The sequence below is a fragment of the Hyla sarda genome, chromosome 10 (genome assembly GCF_029499605.1).
Source record: "Hyla sarda isolate aHylSar1 chromosome 10, aHylSar1.hap1, whole genome shotgun sequence".
NCBI lineage: Eukaryota > Metazoa > Chordata > Amphibia > Anura > Hylidae > Hyla > Hyla sarda.
In genome coordinates, this window is record NC_079198.1 from 89,297,670 (window position 1) to 89,323,478 (window position 25,809).

At 40.4% G+C, this 25,809-nt stretch overlaps 1 protein-coding gene across 6 annotated transcripts in view; it reads right to left on the minus strand.

Annotated features, from left to right (window-relative positions):
- TTC12 (tetratricopeptide repeat domain 12) overlaps positions 1 to 25,809 on the minus strand; it is a 135,875-nt gene that overhangs the window by 22,391 nt on the left and 87,675 nt on the right. For 5 of the 6 annotated variants that reach the window (XM_056542900.1, XM_056542901.1, XM_056542905.1 and 2 more), the window contains 8 exons: positions 24,024 to 24,112; positions 23,764 to 23,932; positions 14,720 to 14,812; positions 12,026 to 12,089; positions 5,987 to 6,127; positions 4,192 to 4,296; positions 2,636 to 2,704; positions 1,570 to 1,671 (listed from right to left, as the gene is read on the minus strand). In XM_056542900.1, coding sequence (XP_056398875.1) covers positions 1,570 to 1,671; positions 2,636 to 2,704; positions 4,192 to 4,296; positions 5,987 to 6,127; positions 12,026 to 12,089; positions 14,720 to 14,812; positions 23,764 to 23,932; positions 24,024 to 24,112 — 832 coding nt within the window. The remainder of the gene's footprint in view (positions 1 to 1,569; positions 1,672 to 2,635; positions 2,705 to 4,191; positions 4,297 to 5,986; positions 6,128 to 12,025; positions 12,090 to 14,719; positions 14,813 to 23,763; positions 23,933 to 24,023; positions 24,113 to 25,809) is intronic. The other variant, XM_056542902.1, reaches the window with a different exon arrangement.

Genomic DNA, 25,809 nt, shown 5'->3' on the forward strand with positions numbered 1-25,809 from the left:
ATGGTTATTACAAAATTAGCAAATTGTCTATTTCAGGAGGCAGCCAAGTATCCTCTCATCCTGGCACTACAACCCTTTTTTCCCAGGATGTTTTTTTTTTTTTTTTTTTTTTTTTACTATGTTCACTAAAAGTTTTAGATTTTGATCAATTCCCCACATTTTATGGCTCCCTGTGGTGGTGCAGTTTTGTCCCTAAGGACCGAAGGGTCCAGCATTTGTTTACCACTCATTACATTTCTAAAACTATTAAACCATCCCTTTTTTGATAACACATTTATCAATATCTATTTTTTTTTCATAATTTTGGTGCAAATTTTTTGACAACCCTTTTTTTTTTTGTTCAAAATGAAACAAGCTATGGTTTGCAGATGAGCTTGGTTATCCACTAAACTTCACACAGTATTTCTAGCCTGTATTAGGCTAGGACTACACATAGACTTTTAACCTCTCAGCATGATTAGATCAGACTGAAGTTCCTTGGGCCAGCCTGAGGAGGTACTTTTTTAAGACTATTTTAAAAAGAAATCATTGCACATCCAAGGTATAATGGTATATCTGGTGCAAAATATGGTTGTGTTCTACTAATGCTTTGAGGCTCAATAGTAGGACTGTCTTGGTAAGTCAGATCATAGTTGTAATCCTAGTTGTAATCAACTGGCTCCGGAAAGTTAAACAGATTTGTAAATTACTTCTATTAAAAAATCTTAATCCTTCCAATAGTTATTAGCTTCTGAAGTTGAGTTGTTGTTTTCTGTCTAACTGCTCTCTGATGACTCACGTCTCGGGAGCTGTGCAGTTCCTATGGGGATATTCTCCCATCATGCACAGCCCCCAGGACGTAACATCATCATTGAGCAGTTAGACAGAAAACTTCAGAAGCTAATAACTATTGGAAGGTTTAAGATTTTTTTAATAGAAGTAATTTACAAATCTGTTTAACTTTCCGGAGCCAGTTGAGATATATATATATATATATATATTTATATATATATATATATATATATATATATATATATATAAAAAGGTTTTGCCTGGAATACCCCTTTAATTTCCCATAGGAATGTACTGCATGACTTGAAATATCTCTAGAGATTTCTTTTTTTAATTGTTACCTGCTTTATTTTCCAAACTATGCCCTACTGGGGCAAGCATTGATTGAAAGACATTGGAAATAAAATCACTCTTAATAGTATGATTAGTTATTTAGCAAAAATCTTTATTTCTCAGATTGATTTGCTGGAGGCAAAGAATAATATAGATTGTAACAATCCTTTATATGCTACCATCTACACTATCAATTCTAGCAGCAATGTCAGGTGACATGTCATCAGCAGCTTGATGAAATAAATAGTTATTTGTTGGAAAGAGCTGTTTTCCAAAGGTAAACTCAATATGAGTTACATCCAATCACCTACAACTTATCCATATGAAATGGGAACCCTTAGACACTACTTCTTACTTGAAATGGCTAGCATATTTTAAGTGATAAAGGACCGAGAAACTTTTCTCACATTAAGATTCCATCATCCCAAAACCAATTTTCTTATCATTAACAATTCATAGATTTACCTTAAGAAATTTCATGAGCTTTTTAACAATGCCTTCTTGAACCGCCATTTCTACTGCTGCAGGACATTGTGGGAGAACCCTGCTAAGAATGCCCACCGATCTCTGCATAAACACAAAACATGACAGGATTCAAGTGACAAAACATCATTATTAGTAATTTACCGTACTTATTATTATTGATGCACTCTATGTCACTCCAGTCCTGAGTCTTCAGTTCTACACATAGATCTGTTTTTATTTGCCTGCAGTAATGTCATACACTTGAGGTCTTTGAGGTTAAAGCTTTACGGTCATTTGAATAAACTTTTGACACGTTTTCCAGATATCTCAAAAGTGTAGATTGCAACGGGTCTCATTCCTGAGACCCACTACGATCAAGAGTTACATCCGCATGAAGTGCTCAGCAGCGCACACCTTTCTCCCAGCCTTTTTTTTTTTTTTCTTCTTTCATTGCAAAAGTCTATGAAGTGAAAAGGTCGAATAAAGCAGCCAGCTGGGAAGTGAAAAGCGCTACCGTGCACTCCCCTGGTTTGTACCTTGCAATTGCAGCGGATCTCAGAAGTGAGACACAGCACAAGCTAAACCTTTAACATGTCTGGACAACATTGCAAAAGTTTATTCAAATGACAGTAACGCTTTAATGAAGTAAGTTGATCGTATGATAAACATACAGTATTTAAGGTAATGGTGAGATGATTGAATACAGCAAAATGTACTGCAACACAAATTGTGCTGCACTATTATGCTTCAATTGGGGTGGGGGGGGGGGGTTATATTCTTTGTGGGCTGATAGGGTATGTGTACAAGGTCTGATCTGTAAAATTCTAATGCCTAATATTCCCCAGTTTTAGGCACTGCAGGGATAGGATTTATAGCAAGCACGTATAGACGTCTAGTGCACTAATGCATGTGCTAGCATTGATTAACAAATGTATTAGGTATAGCTCCAATATCATATATTCCCATTAAATAGGATTATAAAGTGGAGTAAATTTTTCACATCTTGCCTACAGCATCATAGGATGTTAACATGATTAATGAATACAAGGACAGTTAATATACTCACAGTTAGAATAATTCCATCTTTATTGCTAAGCAGAGACAAACATCTTCTACTGATATCAACTCCTCGCTCCTACAAATAAAATCATCTACTTTAATATTTGGAAAAAAATTATTCTAAAAATAAGATAAAATTTTGTTACAATTCCCTAAAATAATGCCAGGGCTTGTCTATGACTTTGTACAACTTTTTGTGGATAAGTCGCACTTAGGAATGAGCATTGGTCTATGTTGAATCAAAGTTTAGTCTAGACCCTAGGGGTTGTAGAAAGATAGAAAGAGGCTCTTCTTATTTATATAAACAATGCCGCTTGGTTGTTATTGCAACAGCTCCATGTAAATGAATAGACATGGAGCTTCAATAAAGTAAATAGCCCATGTAAAAAAAAAAAATTATATATACACACACACACACACATATATATATATATATATATATATATATATATATATATATATATTATATTATATTATATGTTTAGTTTATATTTAATTATTCAAAAACTCTTAATTTTTCTTATGTGTGTCATATGCCAATTCTTTTACTTTTTAAAGATCTCCACTTGTTATCACTGGGAAAAAATATTCTTATGTAAAAGCATTCTTATGTCCTAGCAGGACTTTTATAGTAGATATAGTAGATGTATTTAAAATCCAGTCTAGAAAGTTTTTTGTGACCTAATAATTTAAATGTGTATCAAACAGGACAGGAGAAATTCAGCTTTTTTCTAGATTCACCCAAAGTATAAAAGAAAAATTCAGTTAAGAGCAAGACCAGGTCTTTATGAACGGTAAACCTCTAGATGTAAATAAGAATGTATTTATTCATAATCTTAAAAGTGCCAAGGAAACGAAGCATAAAGTATAACAGACAGTTCCTATGTTTTTTTAGTGTACTGTGCAGCAATCTTTTCACAAAACTGAAAATCCTTCTGGGAAAAATTACAAAGTTTTTGTATCATAGAAATATATGCAGTACAATGTACACTACCTAAAGCCAAATTCAGAGATCTCAGTGTTGATGTGCTGTTCTTAGGATAGGCCATCGACATTACAATATGGGAGTGGGAGAAGACGTCCCATCCCACACTCTTCAGCTGTTTGAAAGGCTACAGGTGATCAGGTAAGTACTAAATCCTATTCATTGTTTTCATGGTTTTATATCTCTGCATGTCATACACTTAGTAAAAGCTGAAGTGTATTACAGCCTAATCTTATTCAACAGAATGGACAAAGCTGCAATATTTTTCACAGCTGCTACTCGATGTACAATGTACAGAGCCATAAAAAAACAATGACGAGGTCATCAAAATTGAGAGCTTTAGCTTACTGTTAAAACAATCGTATTTGGATTGGCAGTAGAACAGTAAAGCAGTACAGTTTCTAATAGTAACCTGACAGATACAAGAATAGGGAATCTTAAATAAGAAAATAAATGTTTGGCACCATTGTAGATTAATCACTTTGCTGCCTATGTTTATTTCCCCTTTGTGAAAAAAACAAGTATTTAAACCATATGTTTTAAAAAAGAATGAATAGAGTAAATAGTATACATGTTACCTTGATTTCTGAATTTTCTTCAAGTGATAAGTTGAATAACAGTCCAAGTATTGCAGTCAGAGCATCTTTATGGCCATCTCCAAGAGCAGGGGAGTTGCATTTATCCTAAGGTAACATAGAATGGGACATTCAAGAGGTGTGCTTACAGAAGAACAGTTGTGTTTGTAACCGGAGTACATGAAGATGTTACGGCACTTTATCTATGGGGTCCTACTGTATCCTACTGTATCTTGTATACAGAAGTCTTATCAGCCACATGTGATCAGCATTAAGTGTATAATTAATAGATGTAAAACAGGAAAAAAAAACAATACAGTACAAGGTGGGTCATTTATATGGATACACCTAAATAAAATGGGTATGGTTGCGGATATTAACTTCCTGTTTGTGGCACATTAGTATATGTGAGGGGGGAAACTTTTCAAGCTTGGTGGTGACCATGGTGGCCATTTTGAAGTTGGCCATTTTGAATCCAACTTTTGTTTTTTCACTAGGAAGAGGGTCATGTGACACATCAAACTTGATGGAAATTTCACAAGAAAAACAATTACGTGCTTGGTTTTAACGTAACTTTATTCTTTCAAGAGTTATTTACAAGTTTCTGACCACTTATAAAATGAGTTCAATGTGCTGCCCATTGTGTTGGATTGTCAATGCAACCCTCTTCTCCCACTCTTCACACACTGATAGCAACACTGCAGGAGAAATGCTAGCACAGGCTTCCAGTATCCGTAGTTTCAGGTGCTGCACATCTCGTATCTTCACAGCGTAGACAATTGCCTTCAGATGACCCCAAAGATAAAAGTCTAAGGGGGTCAGATCGGGAGACCTTGGGGGCCATTCAACTGGCCCATGACGATCAATCCACTTTCCAGGAAACTGTTGATCTAGGAATGCTCGGACCTGACATCCATAATGTGGTGGTGCACCATCTTGCTGGAAAAACTCAGGGAACCTGCCAGCTTCAGTGCATAAAGAGGGAAACACATCATCATGTAGGCCACTGGATATGCAAAATAGCTACATGATGATGTGTTTCCCTCTTTATGCACTGTAGCTGGCACATTCCCTGAGTTTTTCCAGCAAGATGGTGCACCACCACATTATGGGTGTCAGGTCCGAGCATTCCTAGAGGAACAGTTTCCTGGAAAGTAGATTGGTCGTCGTGGGCCAGTTGAATGGCCCCCAAGGTCTCCCGATCTGACCACCTTAGACTTTTATCTTTGGGGTCATCTGAAGGCAATTGTCTATGCTGTGAAGATACGAGATGTGCAGCACCTGAATCTACAGATACTGGAAGCCTGTACTAGCATTTCTCCTGCGCTGCTGCTATCAGTGTGTGAAGAATGGGAGAAGAGGGTTGCATTGACAATCCAACACAATGGGCAGCACATTGAACATATTTTATAAGTGGTCAGAAACTTGTTAATAACAAATGAAAGAATAAAGTTATGTTAAAACCAAGCACGTCATTGTTTTTCTTGTGAAATTCCCAATAAGTATGATGTGTCACATGACCCTCTACCTATTGAAAAAAACAAAAGTTGGATTCAAAATAGCCGACTTCAAAATGGCCGCCACCCATCTTGAAAAGTTTCCCCCCTCACATATACTAATGTGCCACAAGCAGGAAGTTAATATCACCAACCATTCCCATTTTATTAAGGTGTATCCATATAAATGGCCCACCCAGTACATCAGACACAGCAAAAGAATACATAATAATGTAACCAATACTGTTACACATACAAGTGTTATAGAAAAAACAATACTTTTAATTTACAGGTTTAGTTACCACAAGCAGTAAACAGGAATCCCAGTACTCCAATGAAGCTGCCATTTTCCTCCTTATAAACGTATCTTCAGTAAGATGTCCCATTACAGCAATTGCTTGAAGACAGGCTTTCATATTCACCAGAGCTAAATACAGGGTTTTCTGCAGCATATAATATTTTTACTAAGTAACATAGTAACATACAGCATGTACAGTTCACCAGCTTTGTATGTTGCAACTAATTACATTTACTGTATTTGAAGAGGATGCCACACTTGCCTACTAAATAAATAGAGTGCTGCTATAACATACACAGCCTGGGCTTATAAATATCATAGATCACAATTAATGGTGAATTTTCAAAGTCGCTCAAGGAGTGGGAGGTTCAAAAGCAAAAGGGCACAAGAAAACCATGCTTATATAAAATGTATTGATAAAAATAAAATGTATGCCCATATGAATTATCCCAGTCAGACCTATATTGGCACTGTCAGCAGAACACAGGCCCCTTCACTCATTGGTCTTGTCCAGGAATTAAGTTGAGCAGTTCAAGCAGTGTCATCATTCACAAATTCTCTTTCTATGGAAATAATTGCCTCCTGACTTTTCTCTTCTAAAAAAAATATTGTAGTCAATCTCCTGGCAGCAGCCAAATCTTTAATTCTCTTGAAGTTGTCACAGTCCTCCTCTCCCACTTTAACCGAACTGCTCACCAAGGTTAAACAGATAAACTGCTTTGAGAAGATGACTAGCAGAGCCAACAAGACATGCAAGGCTTATTTAAAATTTTGTTCACCTTGGCGATCCCCTCAGTTTGGTAGGGGAACAAATCGGGGACTTCTGGGGTGGCGTTGCTCCAGCAGACCCTGTTAGGAACTGGATGTTACAGTTTGGTATGCCTATTGTCTTCACTGTGTGCATTGTACTGTATGATAATTAGAGCATTGTTGTGCCTATATATGTGCTGTTAATGCACACATGTGTGACTATGCACCATGTTACTTTTCCTTATATAACTTATTAATGTGGATCTGTCTGTGAGCAACGCCTTTGTCTTCCCACTTTGTGGATGCTTCTCCCTATGTGTGATTTTAAATTAATTAATTTTTAATGTATATTCACTAAAGTTATATAATTTTTATATTATAAGTGTTTCCATTCTCTTTTTCTCCCAGTCTCACATAGTAGTATTAGAGCCTTCTTTACACCATACAAGCTGGAAGCAGAGAGGGATGATCACTGTGATGTGTACTGTGAAAAAAAAAATAAAAATAAAAAATAAATAAAAAAAAAAACAATATTCGTAAATGCACATATATAGTGCTATATTCGCGAATTCGCAAATAAAATTTGCATTGTGAAAATTTGCGAGCAACGCTAGTTTTCATCAGCTCTGTGTGTGAGCTGTTCTACACAGTACATTGGCAGTAGAACTACCCCTTCTCTGACTTTTTTAAGGGTCCTTTTAAGCTTATGGGGTCCTTCAGAAATGCAGCACACACATGCTTGACCCCAACCCACACACACACATACACACGCTTTCATTAATACTCCTCTTTGGAATGGCATAGAATACCCCATTAGATCCTGCCTGTATCATTCTGCTCTGGCTTGTCCTCACTAGAAGGGTCCTTTCCACTCTGTGGAATAAGTAAGCATAGAACACCCCATTAGGTCTCTGTGACAATTCACCAAATCATGTGAGTAATGAATGAGACATGCCTATAGGTCATTTTTTGTTTGTTTTTGTATTTAAAATGAAGCAATATGCAGTATGGATTGTTGGTCCTCAAAAGCTAAAAACACTGCTAGCTGTCACCTCTGATTCTGATCCTAAATGGGTCTGGCTAGCACATAAATCTTTTATCAGAGGTCGAATAATTTCCTTAGCGACTGGGATCAAGTGTGATTGGACCAAGACCCAACGGGCACTAGGGGCTAGGCTTCAACGGTTGATGTATGCACACCAACAGGACCCCTCTGCTTATCTATTTAGGGAACTGCAGGGCACCAGGATACAGCTGGATGCACTTCAATCTACTGTAGTTGAGAAAGCTTACTTACTAAAGCCACTTACTATAAGTTTGCTAACAAATCTGATCGCCTTTTGGCTTCTGTGTTTTACGGAAAACGACTTCATTCAATAGAGTACATAGCCTCCAGCTGCGTACTGGGGTCCATTCCTTTCATCCTGATCGAATATACTCTGCCTTCCATACCTTTTATACGGATCTATATACTGAAACTCCTCACCCTCCTTCTTTTCAGACTAATCTTTCTCGCTTTCTATCATCTATCACTCTTCCTCGCCTCCCCCCTGATGCTGGAGAGGTAATGAATGCCCCTTCTCACCCAAGGAGATAACAGTGGCTATTTCTAGACTTAAATTGGGCAAGTCCCCTGGCCCAGATGGGCTCACAGCCGCCTACTATAAAAAAATTTAGTTCTTTACTTGTTCCTCACCTTGTTACTCTTTTCAATTCTCTTATGTCCCCCACCCCCCTTCCCCCTGAATTTCTGGATGCATTGATAACAGTTTTACCTAAACCCAATAAAGATCACCTGCACACAGCTAACTATCATCCCATATCCCTTCTAAATATAGATTACAAGTGGTTAACCTCTATTCTGGCCACTTGCTTAAACAGATACCTGCCAGCTTTGATAGACTTGGATCAGGTCGGTTTTGTAACAGGCCGACAAGCTCCTGATAAAATTAGAAAGGTTCTTAACCTGATCCACTGGTCCAATTCCAATGCTGTCCCTTTAACGATACTGTCATTAGATATAAGAAAGCACTCAACTGTGTATCCTGGCAATATCTGTTTGCTGTGCTCACGAAATTTGGTTTTTCAGGGGCCTTTGAACAAATCCTGAAACATATTTTCTCTTCCCCGACAGCCTTCGTAAAATTGCCATCTACATCTCCTCAGCCTCTGAAGAATCGGCGGGGCATTGTTTGCACTGGTGATGGAGCCCCTGGCGGCATTCATAAGAAAGCATCAAGCTTTTAAAGGGGTATTCCAGGCAAAAACATTTTATCCCCTATCCAAAGGATAGGGGATAAGATGTCTGATTGCGGGAGCTGCGTTCCCAGTTTCGGAAACCTCTGGGTTTCCGGGACTGGGGACGTGACGTCACGCCATGCCCCCTCCATTCATGTCTATGGGAGGGGGCGTGACTGCCATCATGCCCCCTCCCATAGACATGAATGGAGGGGACGTGGCATGACGTCATGTCCCCAGTCCTGGAAACCCAGAGGTTTCCGAAACTGGAAACGCAGCTCCCGCATAGAATGTTTTTGCCCGGAATACCCCTTTGAGGGATTATCGATAGCCTCTATGGAATATAAGGTTAATCTTTTTGCAGATGACCTTCTCTTGACATTGACTGAACCTTTAGTGTCCCTGCTGAATCTTTTTGTGGTCCTAACAGATTTTACTACTAGTTCGGGTTTAAAAACTAATATTGCTAAATCTGAAATTCTACATTGTGACGTACCAACACAGCTGCAACACCTTATCTCCCAGAATTTTGGTTTCAGAGATTCCACTTCTGGGCTCCCTTATCTGGGCATTAAACTTACCTCCTTTCTCCATTCCCTATATAGAAGTAACTATACTCCCCTTTTCAGCGCTATAAGAACAGATTTAGCTAAATGGAATTTTCCTTACCTATACTGGTTGGGTAGGGTCAGTGTGATCAAAATAGTTATTTTACACAGGCTCCTATACCTCTTCTGTACCCTCCCCATCCTATAGTTAAGTCAGATCTTTTATCCTTGCAGAAAGACGTCCTGGCCTATATTTGGGACCACAATAAACCTTGCATACCCAAATCAGTGATGTATTTTAATAGGAAACAGGGAGATTATCAGTCACAAACTTTTTGAAATAAGAACTCCTTATTAATTCCACACTGCTATGTAACATTTATATGGTCTTCCTGCCCAATATCCACACTGTTACCCTCTTCCGCCCTTGTGACCTTGTATTGGTTATCTCTCTGGCGCGTCAAGTCCGCTTTAAGTTTTCCCTTCAGTCTTCTGTTTCACCTCGGCTGCCTATCCTGTCTAACCCTCTATTCCCCCCTGGCCTATCCTCATCTAGTTTTTCTTGGTGTGGAGATGCTTGTCTCACCAAATTATATGATTTCTTGATTGGAAGATGGTTACCTACACTTACCTTATTTAGGTTGTCCTTTTCTTCAGTCCCAAGTAGAAAGGTTACTGTACAAGATTTCAAACCCACTTTTTTTGAAGCCTGTTCTCTCTACACTCCCCATCTCCCAGGTCTGTTGTCTAAGCTATATTCTCATATTAACCCTCAGCCTTCTGATCTGAAACTGAAGTTTATGTGCAATTGGGAAGGTGATCTACATACTTCCATGTCACTATCTCAATGGCATGATAGCTGCACAGTTCTAGATAGTGGCAGTTGACAGGTGTCCTTAATGGAGACAGCTCTTAAAGTATTTGATAGAACTTATTTGGTCCGACTGCATGCCATCTATCCTATGGTTTCACCATTATGTTTTTGTGGCTGTGGCATGTTGGGGACGATGTACCACGTATGGTGGTCATGTCCGGTTGTTTCAATCTTTTGGACCTAAATTTTAGACCTCCTTGATTCCATTTTACCCGCTCACGTCCCGTGGTCGCCTGCCTACTGTCTTCTCAGCTGTAAACCCATTGGAATGAGGTATAAAATTTTCCGCCTGTCTCAATTCATACTTCTGGCAGCCAGGATTCATATTGCTTCTCAATGGAAGCAGACAGTTTTCCTTTTTAAGGATGTGATATCTAGAGTTAATCTTATTATGCTTTATGAAAAACTCACCGCTATTAGGGAGGATGCGGTGGACCGCTTTAAAGATGTCTGGGAACCGTGGCTGATGTCTCCTCATTGCCAAGATATGACTCATTGTCTATCCCTATATTGAGGGGTGGGTTTTTCTCATTTTCTTTCCTTTCTGTTGGGGTCAGCAGGAGTGTACCATTTCTTATTATGCTTCATTGTGTAGGAACTTTATCATATTGCTGTTCTTCACATGTGTACATCTATATTTTGTTGATGTTCTTTTTGTCCTAGGACCATTTTTGTTCACTGGAAGCTGTAATTGTCTATTGTTTCTCTGCCTTAATAAAAGCTTCATGGTTTGACCTTTAAAAACACTGCTAGCACTAACTAATAGCTTTGTGCAACTTAGAGTACTGTCACACATTGTGATTATTGGCCCAATAGGCCAATATTGTCCTGTATAAGGCCAAGCGATCAACCACCAAACACACAAATGCTGATTCACTGGCTGATCACATATTTTACCAGGCAAAAAAAAATAGTGGTTGGTAGCTCTATATTGCCCTAAGAGGAGATGCACAGCCGACAAGGATGAAAGTGTAGGGTAGCAAATACCATCCAACAATTGCCCTGCTTGCAAGATAATAGATAATATGCAAAAGGTCCTTAAACAAGTCCTTATTAGATCAAGACTGGTATTGTGCTGCAGTCAGCCCATATGAAAAGGGCCCTTGCACTTTCTGTGGCAGGGCTCTACATAAAAGGACTTACACAGGGACAAGCCAAAGTTTTCTCATTCTCAAGGTTTCAGAACTTAAAACAAGAAAAAACTCCATACATTGTGCCTATCCATTAATGGTGCCCTAGATGTCCTTCTATAAAAACCCAACCCCAGACGGACCGACTAATCAATGTACATGGAGGCTTCCCAACTCTCCCACAACAGGTAGGTGGATTTCTACAGGCCCAGAAGGTTTGAGCAGTGGCTTTCTCTCCCACATTCTATTTGGAACATCTGCATGCTGAACAGCTATCGAATGTGTATGGCTAGCCTTATGTATTATCAGCAAATGTAGTAGAGGCCTATTCATTTTGTACAGATTTCGGCTAAAGATGAAGAAACGTGTGCTGATATAAGAATGTACAGATTATTTAGATTATACTGATGTGGTCACAAACAAAAATGATTCACATTTATTGAGACAGCACAAGAGAGATTGGGCAGAATTAATGATAAACTAAAAAAAAAAAAGTTTCTTACCAGGAAAATAATAAGTGAGGGCAATAATTCTGATTTAAAATTGGTCCTGAAATAAGATCGCAGCCTGCAAATTTATAACAAGAAAAAACAATCTGAGAATGGGATGATGATGATATAAAGCACTTTTGTCAAAGCAGCTTGCAGATAACTGTCTATTACAAGTGTATACACAAATTGTCTTCAAGTCAACTTCAATGATCCACCTTTTCAAGTTCACATCAGGTCGATAATGTTGAGTGAACCTATCGCCTCAGTATAAACTTACGTCTAAAAAAACAAATTGTTTTCAAGTTAGGACAGTTAAGGAATTGACACTGACATTTGTTAAACTGATCTCACCTCTACACAACACACAAACGCCTCTCCCTTTCATTATTTGACAGAACAGCCCAGAACAAGAAGTAACTAACAATACAGTCTATTAGAACAGGGCAATAGGGGAAGCATATAGAATAAAAATATATATGTGATGTTTTGTAGCCTTAAGTGAACCTTCTGGCAACTTTTGGACCATCAAAACATTGGACGGCCCTATACAGAGGTCAGGGAATAAGCTATTATGATACCTTAAAAGTTTGATGTCGTAGCTGCTGCTACAGCAATTCTACTTTGGTGCCCAGAGCTCTCTGTAGTGAGCTTTTTTTGGGCCCCTCTTCTCAGCTATGATTGACAGCTCTAGTGTCTAATCAGGAGAGGGATCAAAATTGCTGACTGAGATATTTTAAGTGTTTTTTCAGGCTGTTTTTGGCAGCAATTCTTCAGTGCTATTATACAGCAATGTAGAGTTATATGGCTATGTCCTTCTTTACCTTTTCTCGCCTCTTAATACTTCCCAACATATGTGTTGATAGACCTCTAGCAAATAAACAAATAGTTTCCTAATACTCTGTTGGGAGATGTATGTGTGTTAGTGGTGGATAAGGAAAGCCCATAGGAGCTGAGGAGCAGAGCAGCAAGCAGGAGGACGCGCACATGGTAAGTCACCAGCGGCACGTCAGCTTCAGTGCTCCGGCCACCGCCCCTCTGGTCCTGGGACTTACTGCTATGGCCTATAGGCCATAGCCGTAGATCATGACCCAGGAACAGAGGAGTGGTGGTTGGAGCACTGAAGCAGGGGAGTACACAGACATACAGCTTCCGGCCGTACACTGTATGGCTGGAGGCTGTATGTCTCTGAGGACCACTGCCTACCTAATGTGGGGGAACTGTGCTGCCAACCTAATGTGGGGAAACTATGCTGCCAACCCAATGTGGGGGGGAACTATGCTGCCAACCTAATGTGGGGGAACTATGCTGCTTACCTAGTGTGGGAACTGTGCTACCTACCTAATGTGGGGGAACTAGGCTGCCTACCTAATGTGGGGGGAACTGGACTGCCAAGCTAATATGGGGGAACTATACTGCCTACCTAATGTGGGGGACATATGCTGCATACTTATTGTGGGGAACTTATGCTGTGTACCTAATACGGGGGACTTATGCTGCGTACACCTTATTTTCTGTCTGCCATCACAAAATACTCTCATAGTTTCTTGTCCACAGCATAGGGGATAAGTGTGAGATCACGGAACAGCATATCAACTTATTTGCTTTGAATGGAGGAGCAGGTCGGCATGCAACATTGCTCTATTAATTGTCTATTGAGTTGCCGAAGATAACAGCTCTATAGACATTGAATGGTGCAGTGGTGCACATGCCAACCCACGGGCTCTGTATAAAACAAATGAGTCACTGCACCGTCCTAGGGAATTCGGGAGATACAGCAAGTAAACTCCCTGTGAGCTCTCGCTTATTCCCTATCTTGTGTTATAAGTTGATTAAAGTTGCAATATCCCTTTAAAGGGGTACACCGCTGCTGGACTTGTTATCCCCTATCCAAAGGATAGGGGATAACATGTCTGATCGTGGGGGGTCCGGCCACTGGGGACCCACGTGATCTCTGCCGCGGCACCCCAGTCATCCGGTGCATGGAGCAAACTCTTTATGACGGATGACTGGCAAATACAACCACCACGCCCCCTCCATTCATGTCTATAGACATGAATGGTGGGGGTGTGGGGGGATATCACAATTACGGAAGCCCCAGGCTCCCCAGGCCTCTGTGACCATAGCACCACAGCGCCGGCCCAGAGATCGCGGGGGGTCAAATATTCCATATGCTTTTACAGATAGCTTAAAGGGGTATTCCAGGAAAAAAAACTTTTTTTTATATATATATCAACTGGCTCAAGAAAGTTAAACAGATTTGTAAATTACTTCTATTAAAAAATCTTAATCCTTTCAATAATTATCAGCTACTAAAGTTGAGTTGTTGTTTTCTGTCTGGCAACAGTGCTCTCTGCTGACATCTCTGCTTGTCTCGGGAACTGCCCAGAGTAGAATTGGTTTGTTATGGGGATTTGCTTCTAAACTGGGCGGTTCCCGAGACACGTGTCATCAGAAAGAACTTAAACAGAAAAGAACAACTCAACTTCAGAAGCTCACAATTACTGAAAGGATGAAGATTTTTTTTAATAGTAGTAATTTACAAATCTGTTTAACTTTCTGGAGCCAGTTGATATATAAAAAAAAGTTTTTTCCTGGATAACCCCTTTAAGCACATTCTTACCAGGCAAACATGATATATCTTTATAAGCTTTTTGCCAATACACGAACATGAATAGATGGGAAAATTGGAAAAATAACCCTCATTACCTTTCCTCCTGTGTTAGACTGAATAATATATCCATTGCTGTACATCCTCTTACATCCTTTAATGTTCCACATTTGATGAGGCTTTCAAACAGCCTATAAAATATGAAAATTGTCACCTAAGAAACAAGCTATATTTTGGATATATGCTATAAAATCCCTGACATACATATTATTTTAAATACGTTTGAAAGACACTAGATTTATTTGTAGACAATATAGTCAGTATATAAACCAGACATTGTATTCAGCTGTTCATGTCTATCATTACCACCAAAGCCATTAGAGAAGGTAGAAAATACTATAGTGTACTACAATACCACAAAATTCTGATTAGGCTGAACACTGCTGCTTCTGCCCGCTGTGAACCTATGTTATCTATCTGCTGTGGCACCATTCACATAACAAGCAGCACCATCGTAACCTTGAAGGGGCATTTGTTATTTAGTTGTTTTTGTTTTGTGCTTACACAGGCACTAAAAACAACAAAAAATCCCCTATACTCACCTTCTGTGCTCCCCATCACCAGTCATTTGTCAGCTGATCGCTGGCCATTTCCCTCAATGTGATATTGGCCTGTTTGTCTGAAATTGGCCCAATGTAATGGGGCCCTAACACCTCAAAAGAACAAGGGCACAGTGGGCTACAAAAAGCATTAAAGGGAGTGGATGACAGAAAGTTATATTTAAAGTGGTGCTCCAGTGGAAAATATGTATTTTTTTTATAAATCAACTGGTGCCAAAAAGTTAAACAGATTTGTAAATTACTTCTATGTAAAATGATTTATCCTTCCAGTACTTATCATCTGCTGTGTGCTCCAGAGGAAGTTGTATAGTTATTTTCTGTATGACCACAGTGCTCTCTGCTGACACCTCTGTCCATGTCAGGAACTGTCCAGAGCCGGAATAAATCCCCATAGCAAACCTTTCCTGTTCTGGATAGTTAATGAGGTGGACAGAGGTGTCAGTAGAGAGCACTGTGGTCAGAAAGAAAAGAACTACTCAACTTCCTGTGGAGCATACAGCAGCTGATAAGTACAGGAAGGATTAAGATTTTTTAATAGAAGTAATTTACAAATCTGTTAAAATTTCTGGCACCAGTTGATTAGAAAAAAAATGTTTTCCATGGGAGTACCCCTTTTAGGATTAATCACCAATGGGCACTGGCCAAGGAGATGATGCTGGAATGTTTTTTGATGCCTAAAGAATATGATATGGGGTTGTAAGGAACTAAGGTTTGATGATAACATGAATGCATCTAGCCAAAGAGCAAAGTGTTAAGAAGATAGACATATTAGCTCAATGACAAAATAAAAACATGTATTTTTGACAATTTCTGGTGGAAACCAAAAAAGTAAAATGGTCCTTGGACCATTCTTTAAGAAACTTGGAACCAGTGTGTTGTAGAAAAATGTTTGTTATTAGAGATGTCCATGAATCAAAGAATTCAGGCCTCCATAATAGCCAAGGATCAACAAACTAACTGGGACTTTTTAGATGGATGATTCCATAATTTGTTCCCCATTGTCCCAAAAGTTATTCAATATTTTTTTTATCTCCCTGATTTGAAAAAAGATATCCCAATGATTACAATAATTGCTTTTCACTGGCTTAAAGGGGTATTCCAGTTAAATACATCTTATCCCCATGAATGGATATGGGATAAGATGTATTTGTCTGGAATACCCCTTTAAAGGGGTACTCCACTGGAAAACATTTTTTTTTTATCAACTGGTGCCAGAAAGTTAAACAGATTTGTAAATTACTTCTATTAAAAAAATCTTAATCTTTTCAGTGCTTATCAGCTGCTGTGTGATCCACAGGAATTTTTTTTCTTTTTGAATTTCCTTTCTGTCAGACTACAGTGCTCTCTGCTGACACCTCTGTCCATGGCAGGAACTGTCCAGAACAGGACTTGTAACATCTGGACTCTGGCCAGACATCTTGTCATGTCCCCGCTGTAGGCGGGGCTGGGATTCGCATCGCGAGACGCGACTGCATGCGAATCCCAGCCCGTCACTCACCTCCCTTGTCTTTCTGTTCTCGCAGCCCCGGCACCCATGCCCCCGCCTCCTAGGGCACGCACGCGCTGGATCTCTTACATTTAAGGGGCCAGTACTCATTTCAGTGTTTACACCTGCAACCTGTCTTTAAGTATCAGCTCCTTTCCCAGCTGATCTTTGTTGCTTTGTGCCCTAGTGAAAGCATACTGTGTTCCTGTGTTCCTGATCGCCTTGTCCCGTTACCTGACCCTGCACCTGTGCCACCTGCCTTGACCTACTGCTTCCTTGACCTCATCTTGCCAGTTTCCCTTTGTTACTATCCAAAGAGTCACATCGAGATCAGAGTCCATAAACCAGTGAACAATCTTTATTATATTAATGATGAATAGTTGAAACAATTAAAAGGAACAAGAACAGACAGACTACTGAGGTGTCCAGTTACATGGGTAGAATATGGTAGTAAGGTGCACGCATGAAATAAATAAAGACTACCGGTAGATACCAATCTGGTGTATACATACATAAAATAGTATGGGAAGCCTCTTGAGGAAACAACGTTGGGGTGGTGTCCTGGATCGGGGTAAGATGTCTGCATGGTTCACTTTGTGTCTGCTGCTGGCTTAATCTTTGTTGGAGGCACTTTTTTCACAGGATTGGTAGGCTGACTGTGGTTCGGTGCAGTGTCTCAGCCACACTTTCCTGTTGTCTCTACCAATCCATTAGCACCTTTCAATCTGAACCTCTCTAGTTTTTTTCAGACCTCTTTTAGTTTTGGGCTAGTGTGCATTGTCTTTTTCTGCTTCTGTGTGTATACTTCTACATTAATAACTGGATCTGTGCTAGTATTTAATTTTTATACAGCCACTACTATTTTATGGATGTATACACCAGATTGGTATCTACCCGTAGTCTTTATTTATTTGATGTGAGCACCTTACTACCATATTCTACCCATGTAACTGGACACCTCAGTAGTCTGTCTGTTTCTGTTCCTTTTAATTGTTTTTAACTATTTACTATTTTTAATAAAGATTGTACACTGCTTTATGAACTCTGATCTCGGTGTGACTCTTTGGATAGTTCTTGGATGTTTATTTACACCTGAGACCCAGTCTAAATTGACTTACATTGGTTTGGCCCTTCTTTTTGGTTTATCAGTTATCAGTTAGTCAGTTAGTTTTGTGCCATGCCACATCCCAGCAACCTTGTTGACGAGTCGTGCCAGGGGTAGCGACCTTGATGCCACCTGCCGCAGCAAGACCATCCCGCTTTCCGGCAGGCTCTGGTGAAAACCAGCGGCACCTTCGACTCTGCTCCCTGGCATGGCTCACGTCATCATCCACACAGGCCCAGAGGATCCATCACCTGCTGCGACCCTTACAGTAAGATCCGCCCATGGATCCCACTGGGGTGCCTTTGCTAGATGTCTTGGATCTTTCCACAGTCGTGGCTCAACAGTCACAGCAGTTAGCCTTTCAGGCGCAACAACTGAATCAAGTCTCAGCAATGGTGCAACAGCTTCTTGCTGCTCAGCAGCAACAACAGCGACAGCAGCAGCCACCTGTTCCTGAGCCTCCTCCTGTGTCTGCATCTCCTCATGGGACCAAGCTTTGCTTTCCTTGCCTTCTAAGTATGACGGAGATCCCAAGCTGTGTAGAGACTTTGTGACACAATGTCCTATCCATCTAGAATTCATGGCGGATCTGTTCCCGACAGAGTGTGCTGAAGTGGCATTTTGTGGAAAAGCTTTAGCCTGGGCTTCTCCTCTCTAGAGATCCGGTCTCTTTTAACCTGTCGGCCTTCCTTGAAGAATTCCACAATGCATTTGAAGAACCCGAGCGAGCCTCCTCTGCCAAGACAGCTCTTCTGAACCTCTGCTAAGGGAACTCTTCCATTGGCGACTACATGGTTCAGTCCCGCGCTCTTGCCTCTGAACTTGCTTGGAATGACAAGGCCTTGTGCGCAACCTTTAAAAAGGGACTTTCCTCTAGAATCAAGGATGCTCTCGCTACACGAGATTCTCCGACTAACTTGAGCGAACGTATCCATTTAGCCACTCGAATTGATGTGCGTTTTGCCGAGAGGCAGGAAGGACATCCTGTGGAAAAAGAACCTGCCTGTACATAGTGATTACCTCTTCTGGCACCCGTGTTCCAACATCCACCTCTACTGTTTTCTTTGCCTCTGCCGAAGAGGCTATGGAAATGGACCGTTTTCGCTTAACGGAGCAGGAAAGATCCCATCAACGCAATGAGAATTTGTGACTACATTGTGCTAGTCCGGGACACTTTCTTAAAGACTGTTCTATACGTCCTCCAAGTCCAGGAGAACGCTTTCATCTTGGACAAGTAGAAGTGGCATTACCTCTCCTTGCCTGACCACCCAGGTTCAAGTTTTTTCCTCTGCAAGACTTCCTTCATTGCTTCTGCATTTTTATACTCCCGTTCTGCTGGCAACTTCATTGGTGCCTCCCAGGTCCATGAACACAGTCTTCCAGTGAAGCCCTTATACATTTTTTCTGTTAATGGACAAAATCTGAACTGTAAGGTGCAATTCCGCACTGAACCCCTCGTCATACAAGTAGGGGATTTGTGTAAGGAAAAAAGTCTTGAATTGGGGACATTCTTCTTTACCAGTTGGTCACCTTTGAAGACGGAAGACTCCACGACAGAAACCTGCAAGTCCCTTACAGCCTTTGTCCATTCCAGAAACCCCTTGGTCTCATGTAGTGGGAAACTTTCTGAGTTCCAAAGAAGAGGGGGAGACCAAAGGGGATTCTGTAACATCTGCTCCCCGGCCTTTAAGCCAGTGCTCATTTAATTAGGTGTTTATAACTGCACCGTCTTTAAGTATCAGCTCCTCCCTTTGTTCCCTGTCTGATCTTTGTTGCCTTGGGCCCTAATGAAAGCATACTGTGTTCCTGTGTTCCTGATATCCTTGTTCCATTATCTGACCCTGCCCTGACCTACTGCTTCCTTGACTTCAACTTGCCAGTTTCCTTTTGTGCCACGCCACATCCCAGCAACCTGTGTGGACGAGTCGTGCCAGGAGTAGCAAACTGGGTGCTGCCTGCTGCAGCAACACCATCCTGCTTTGCAGCGAACTCTGGTGAAAACCAGCGGCACCTTAGACTCCGCTCCCTGGCACGGCTCACGTCATCACAAAGTTCCAGATAGCTGTCACGCCCCATCCCATAGGCTTGCATTGAGGGGCGGAGTGTGACATCACACGGGGGCGCAGGCGTGACGTCACACGCCGCTCGCCCTGTGATCGCCCTGTAATAAGGCCCGGAGCGAACATGCTCCGGGGACTGATTATAAACGGGGTGCCGCGTGCAAGATCATGGGGGTCCCCAGCGAAGGGAATCCCACGGTCAGGCATCTTATCCCCTATCCTTTGGATAGGGGATAAGATGTCTAAGCACCGAAGTACCCCTTTAAATCCCACTAGAATATAGTTGTGTTGATCCCAAAATATTTGCCAGGGTTTGCAGAAGCCCAATATTAGCAACTTACACCTAAATTTATTTGAACAATATACAAGTTTTCATTGAATTTAAACTTTTCTTCTATTCCCCAAGAATCAATTAGCAATTTATAATATTGTTATCTGATTCTCAGTGCTGCATTGTACATTCTGTCTCCTTTGTGATCTCTGTCAGTTCTATAGAACGTAAGCATTTGTTCTACGTTTAGACACAGCATGAGCCTTTCCCTATCAATCCTAAAAATGCCTTGGTTGAATAAAAAGTTATAGTGAATTCATCTGGTTCCTGTCTGGTTCCTGTTCCCTTGGTTATAATATATATACATTGAACCCATATGAAGAGCAAATTACAGCCTATCCCTGCTGGATGCCTCTGATGGACAGAGAATGGTCACCTGGTTATTAACAATATTTTTTAAGTGCCGGTTGAGGTCAGCATAATTTAATACTGGCCTATGCCTCTGCAACTGAATATGATGAATATGATAAAGTACAAATCTATTTTGCTGGTATCACAGCATAGAATTTTAGATAGAAAATTAAGTTTTTATGAACTGTTCTAAAAAGCTATATTATACCCTTCACACTGTCTTTATTTACTGAAGTTTTACTCAGAGACCAATTATGTACTTTTCCCAATCTAAAAGAGCCAGTGAGAGAGTGTGTCATTTGTTTTAGACAGGTTCTAAGCTTAAAGACGGCCAAAAAAACTGCACACAGAATTGTAGGCAAATGTAGTGAACCTTTACACAAGAAATGATGCCTTCTGTAACACCCCAGACAGTTTACAATGTTGAAATTATCAGTTATACAGTCATGGTCGTAAATGTTGGCACTCCTGACATTTTTCAAGAAAATGAAGTATTTCTCACAGAAAAGGAATGCAGTAACAAATGTTTTGCTATACACATGTTTATCCCCTTTGTGTATATTGGAACTAAACCAAAAAAGGGAGGAAAAAAGCTAATTGGACATAATTTCACCAAACTCCGAAAATGGGCTGGACAAAATAATTGGCACCCTTTCAAAATTGTGGAAAAATAAGATTGTTTCAAGCATGTCATGCTCCTTTAAACTCACCTGGGGCAAGTAACAGGGGTGGGCAATATAAAAATCCCACCTGAAAGCAGATAAAAAGGAGAGACGTTCACTTAGTCTCTGCATTGTGTGTCTGTGTGTGTCACACTAAGCATGGACAACAGAAAGAGGAGAAAAAACTGTCTAAGGACCTGAGAACCAAAATTGTGGAAAAATATAAACAGTCTCAAGGTTACAAGTCCATCTCCAGAGATCTAGATTTGCCTTTGTCCACAGTGCGCAACATTATCAAGAAGTTTACAACCCATGGCACTGTAGCTAATCTCCCTGGGCGAGGACGGAAGAGAAAAATTTATGAAAGGTGTCAATGCAGGATAGTCCGGATGGTGGATAAGCAGCCCCAAACAAGTTCCAAAGATATTCAAGCTGTCCTGCAGGCTCAGGGAGCATCAGTGTCAGCACAAACTATTCGACGACATTTAAATGAAATTAAACGCTATGGCAAGAGACCCAGGAGGACCCCACTGCTGACACAGAGACGTAAAAAAGCTAGACTACATTTTGCCAAAAGGAAGTTGAGTAAGCCAAAATCCTTCTGGGAAAACATCTTGTGGACAGATGAGACCAACCTTTTTGGTAAAGCACATAATTCTACTGTTCCGAAAATGGAATGAGATCTACAAAGAAAAGAACACAGTACCTACAGTGAAATATGATGGAGGGTTAATGATGTTTTGAGGTTGCTCTGCTGCCTCTGGCACTGGGTGCCTTGAATGTGTACAAGGCATCATGAAATCTGAGGATTACTAATGATTTGCTGTTGGGAAAAGGCGCCTTCCAATAAGAGAGACCTGGAGCAGTTTGTAAAGGAAGAATGGTCCAACATTCTGGCTGAGAGATGTAAGAAGCTTATTGATGGTTATAGGAAGCCACAGATTTCAGTAATTTTTTTCCAAAGGGTGTGCAACCAATTATTAAGGGTGCCAAACTTTTTGTCCAGCCCATTTTTGGAGTTCGGCGACATTATGTCCAATTAGCTTTTTCCCCTCCCTTTTTTGGTTTAGTTTCAATACACACAAAGGGAATAAACATGTGTATAGCAAAACATGTGTTACTGCAGTCCTTTTCTGTGAGAAATTTCAGGGGTGCCAACATTTATGGCCATGACTGTATTCTGATATAGAGAAAAAGCTGAATGCACTTACTCTTGGCTGCTTTAATAACCATGCTTTATTTTCGTTCTAACTCAGGCAACCATGGTTTTCGGCATGGGAGAGACAGACAGGTGGAAAGTGGGGGTGGGGGCATTCTCAGGACGAAGGGTCGTTTCTCGCATCCTGAAAATGTACCCATCCCCATTTTTCACCTGTTTGTCTCTCCCACGCGGAAAACCATGGCTGTCTGAGTTGGAAAGAAAATAAAGCACAATTATTAAATGGGTACTCCGGTGGATAACATTTCAATCAACTGGTGCCAGAGAAGTTAAACAGATTTGTAAATTACTTCTATTAAAAAATCTTACTCCTTCCAGTACGTATTAGCTGCTGAATACTACAGAGGAACACAGTGCTCTCTGCTGACATCACGAGCACAATGCTCTCTGCTGACATCTCTGTTCACTTTCCAGAGCAGCATATGTTTTCTAGCAACTAAGGGAAAGAGCATTCAGCTTTTTCTCTATATCAGAATAAACCCTAGAGTTCGGAATTTTGTTCGTTTGCAACCCTCCCCGGTTGCTTTGGAATCGCCTTATGTGACAGCCGACACACCATCTCCCATAGACTTGCATTGAGGGGGCGGGGTGTGATATCATGAGGGGGCAGGGTTATGACATCACGAGCTCCTGGCGCCGACTCCGGCGTTTGTTCCAAATGCTGAGCAGCTGAGTACCCCTTTAAGAGGATCTATTGGGTTTTTAAATTTTGAAGGACAAAATAGTGCAGCATGCTGTCCTAATTTGTCCAGTGTTTTTGAGGGAGCCATTGATGGAGGCACCCAATAGAGTCTCCAACTAAATGGAAATTAGTTGTAGACTGATCCCATTTTGGAGACTAATTCTGATTTTGTTATGGCATCCTATGAATTCTTTGTACGCCCCGATCTTTCTAGAACCAGAATCATTAAGGTGTTTTCAGGGTTAGTAGTGTTTTAATGCTCAGATATTCTATTATGCACATAATCTTGTTTAGTGTTCTTTTTCAATATACTATACATTTGACAATATACTTTAGTTATACTGTAACTACTTGCCATCTTTTATGTTATCGTAATCACACATTATAGCTTGTATGAACAATACTCTTGCTTTAGTTCTTTAGTCTACTATCCTCAAAATACAGACCACAAACATTTATTTTCGAGGGACTCTAACAAAGCTTCTTTTTATCCTCAAAACAGAATTCAATGCCACAACTCTTCTCTATACAAAAGTAGTTATCTTTGTAACAATAGCTGGCCATTACTCCTGATTGTCCTCTCGAGACATTATATCTTACAAAAACCATGGAAAATGTGAACATACCTAGATGGCTTGAAGTAGTTCAAAAGTAATGACCTTCCTTCTTCTTGTGTGGAATAGACATCAAAAAGATTGAAAGTCTTGTTCTGTACATCAGGGATCTCAGAGGTCAGCATTGAAAAGATCTGGCTGTTCGCATTCGGATGACTGATCAGTACATGTTGGTTCTCTTCTAACATGAAATAACAGTCATTCAGAGAACTATACATTAAAGGAATGATTTTACATCAGTTTCTATAGAACATATAATATAATTCACTTACCATTTTCATTGCAAACTACTTTCCATAAGGACAGAACAGAAAGGCACAAATCAAAAACTATTGTATCTGTTTGGTTGGAGAGTAAGCATCTGAAATGCAAACATTTTATTGTCAATAGAATGTGGATAAGTTGTTAAGCACACATTGAGATGCATGTACATACTGTATCAGCCTTTAGTGTTAAAGTGGCACCCAACTCACATGAAAGGTTTACGGTTATTTACGCTCCACTAATCTGTTCATTCTCCCCAATCTCCTCTTTTCCACAAAGGTTGTTATGCATGGGGATTATTATTTTATTTTTTAAGAACTATGCCCAGGTAGGTGCTAAATTGAAAACTTGTCTACCCTTTTTGCTCCATTGCGCCTGTTCTTGATGGAGCTCCCAGGCTTGTGTGGGTACAGTTCAAAAATAATAATAGTACCCCTGAATAGCCTTGCTACTAGCAGTTTTAGTTTTTGCTAAAATAATGGGTCCATTTTGGGTTTTTGTTGTGTTTTGTTTGAGGTGATTCATTGGTCTATATAATAGATCTGTTTTTTATAGCTGGTCATATTGATTGAGGATGCGTTCCCACAGGGCGTATACGCATCGTATTTGACGCTGCGCAAAATTTATGGCAGCAGCAGGAAATACGCTGCGTATCCCTTGCTCACTATACACACAGTGCTTTCTGGCGGCAGCCCTATGTGTGCAGTGAGTTTTGGAGGCGGGGTCGCGCGTCTCAGACACGCCGGCACACAGCCCGCCTCCTAAACTCCCCACAGACATAGGGCTGCCGCCGGAAAGCCCTGTGTGTATAGTGAGCAAAGGATATGCAGCGTATTTCCCGCTGCTGCCGTAAAATTTGCGCAGCGTCAAATACGCTGCGTATACGCCCTGTGGGAACGCACCCTGAGAGTGATTTTTTCCTGATGCCAAGAGATTGTGTTTGTAATTGTCTTTGTCCTGTCTATGTTAACATTGAACATATGGATGGATTTTTAGTTTTATGACCATTATGTGTAGTTTATACCTTTTCCACTCCACTGTCTCATATTGGTTTAATTGATATTGGGTTAGTATTCTGCTGCTCTGTCATTTCCAATCTGTACTACAAGGAATTTAGGTTTATAATGGAAGTTTCTCTGGAGTATTGCAGAGTTCTGGTCCCGCTGCTGGATATTTCCTTTACTCTGTGTTCCTGTTTTGCGTTTGTTATTTGCACATTATCCTGGCCCTCCTGCAAGATCACTCCTCCCTAGGAGACTACTACTCCTCCACCAGTGACATCTAATAGTGAGCTGCCAGTTGCTCATGTTTATGACATTAGATGCAAGCTTGTATGAATTTTCTGCAAAACCTCTGCTCACTATTTTGCTCTACTTAGGGGAACATGAGTGTTGGGAGCAATTGTAAGGACCTAGAAAAAGTTGCAGTTAAAGGTGAAGCCTGGTTCTGCTGTCTAGCAACCTGTTAGCATGGTAACAACAGGCCCTATATTAGCTTCTTAACCCCTTAAGGACGCAGGGTTTTTCAGTTTTTGCATTTTTGATTTTTCCTCCTTACCTTTTAAAAATCATAACCCTTTAAATTTTCCCCAAAAAAATCCATATTATGGCTTATTTTTTACGTCACCAATTCTACTTTGCAGTAACATTAGTCATTTTACCCAAAAATTGTGCGACAAAATCGAAGAAAAAACACCATTTTGTAAATTTTGGGGGCTTCCGTTTCTACGCCGTGCATATTTCGGTAAAAATGACACCTTATAATTATTCTGTAGGTCCATACGGTTAAAATGGT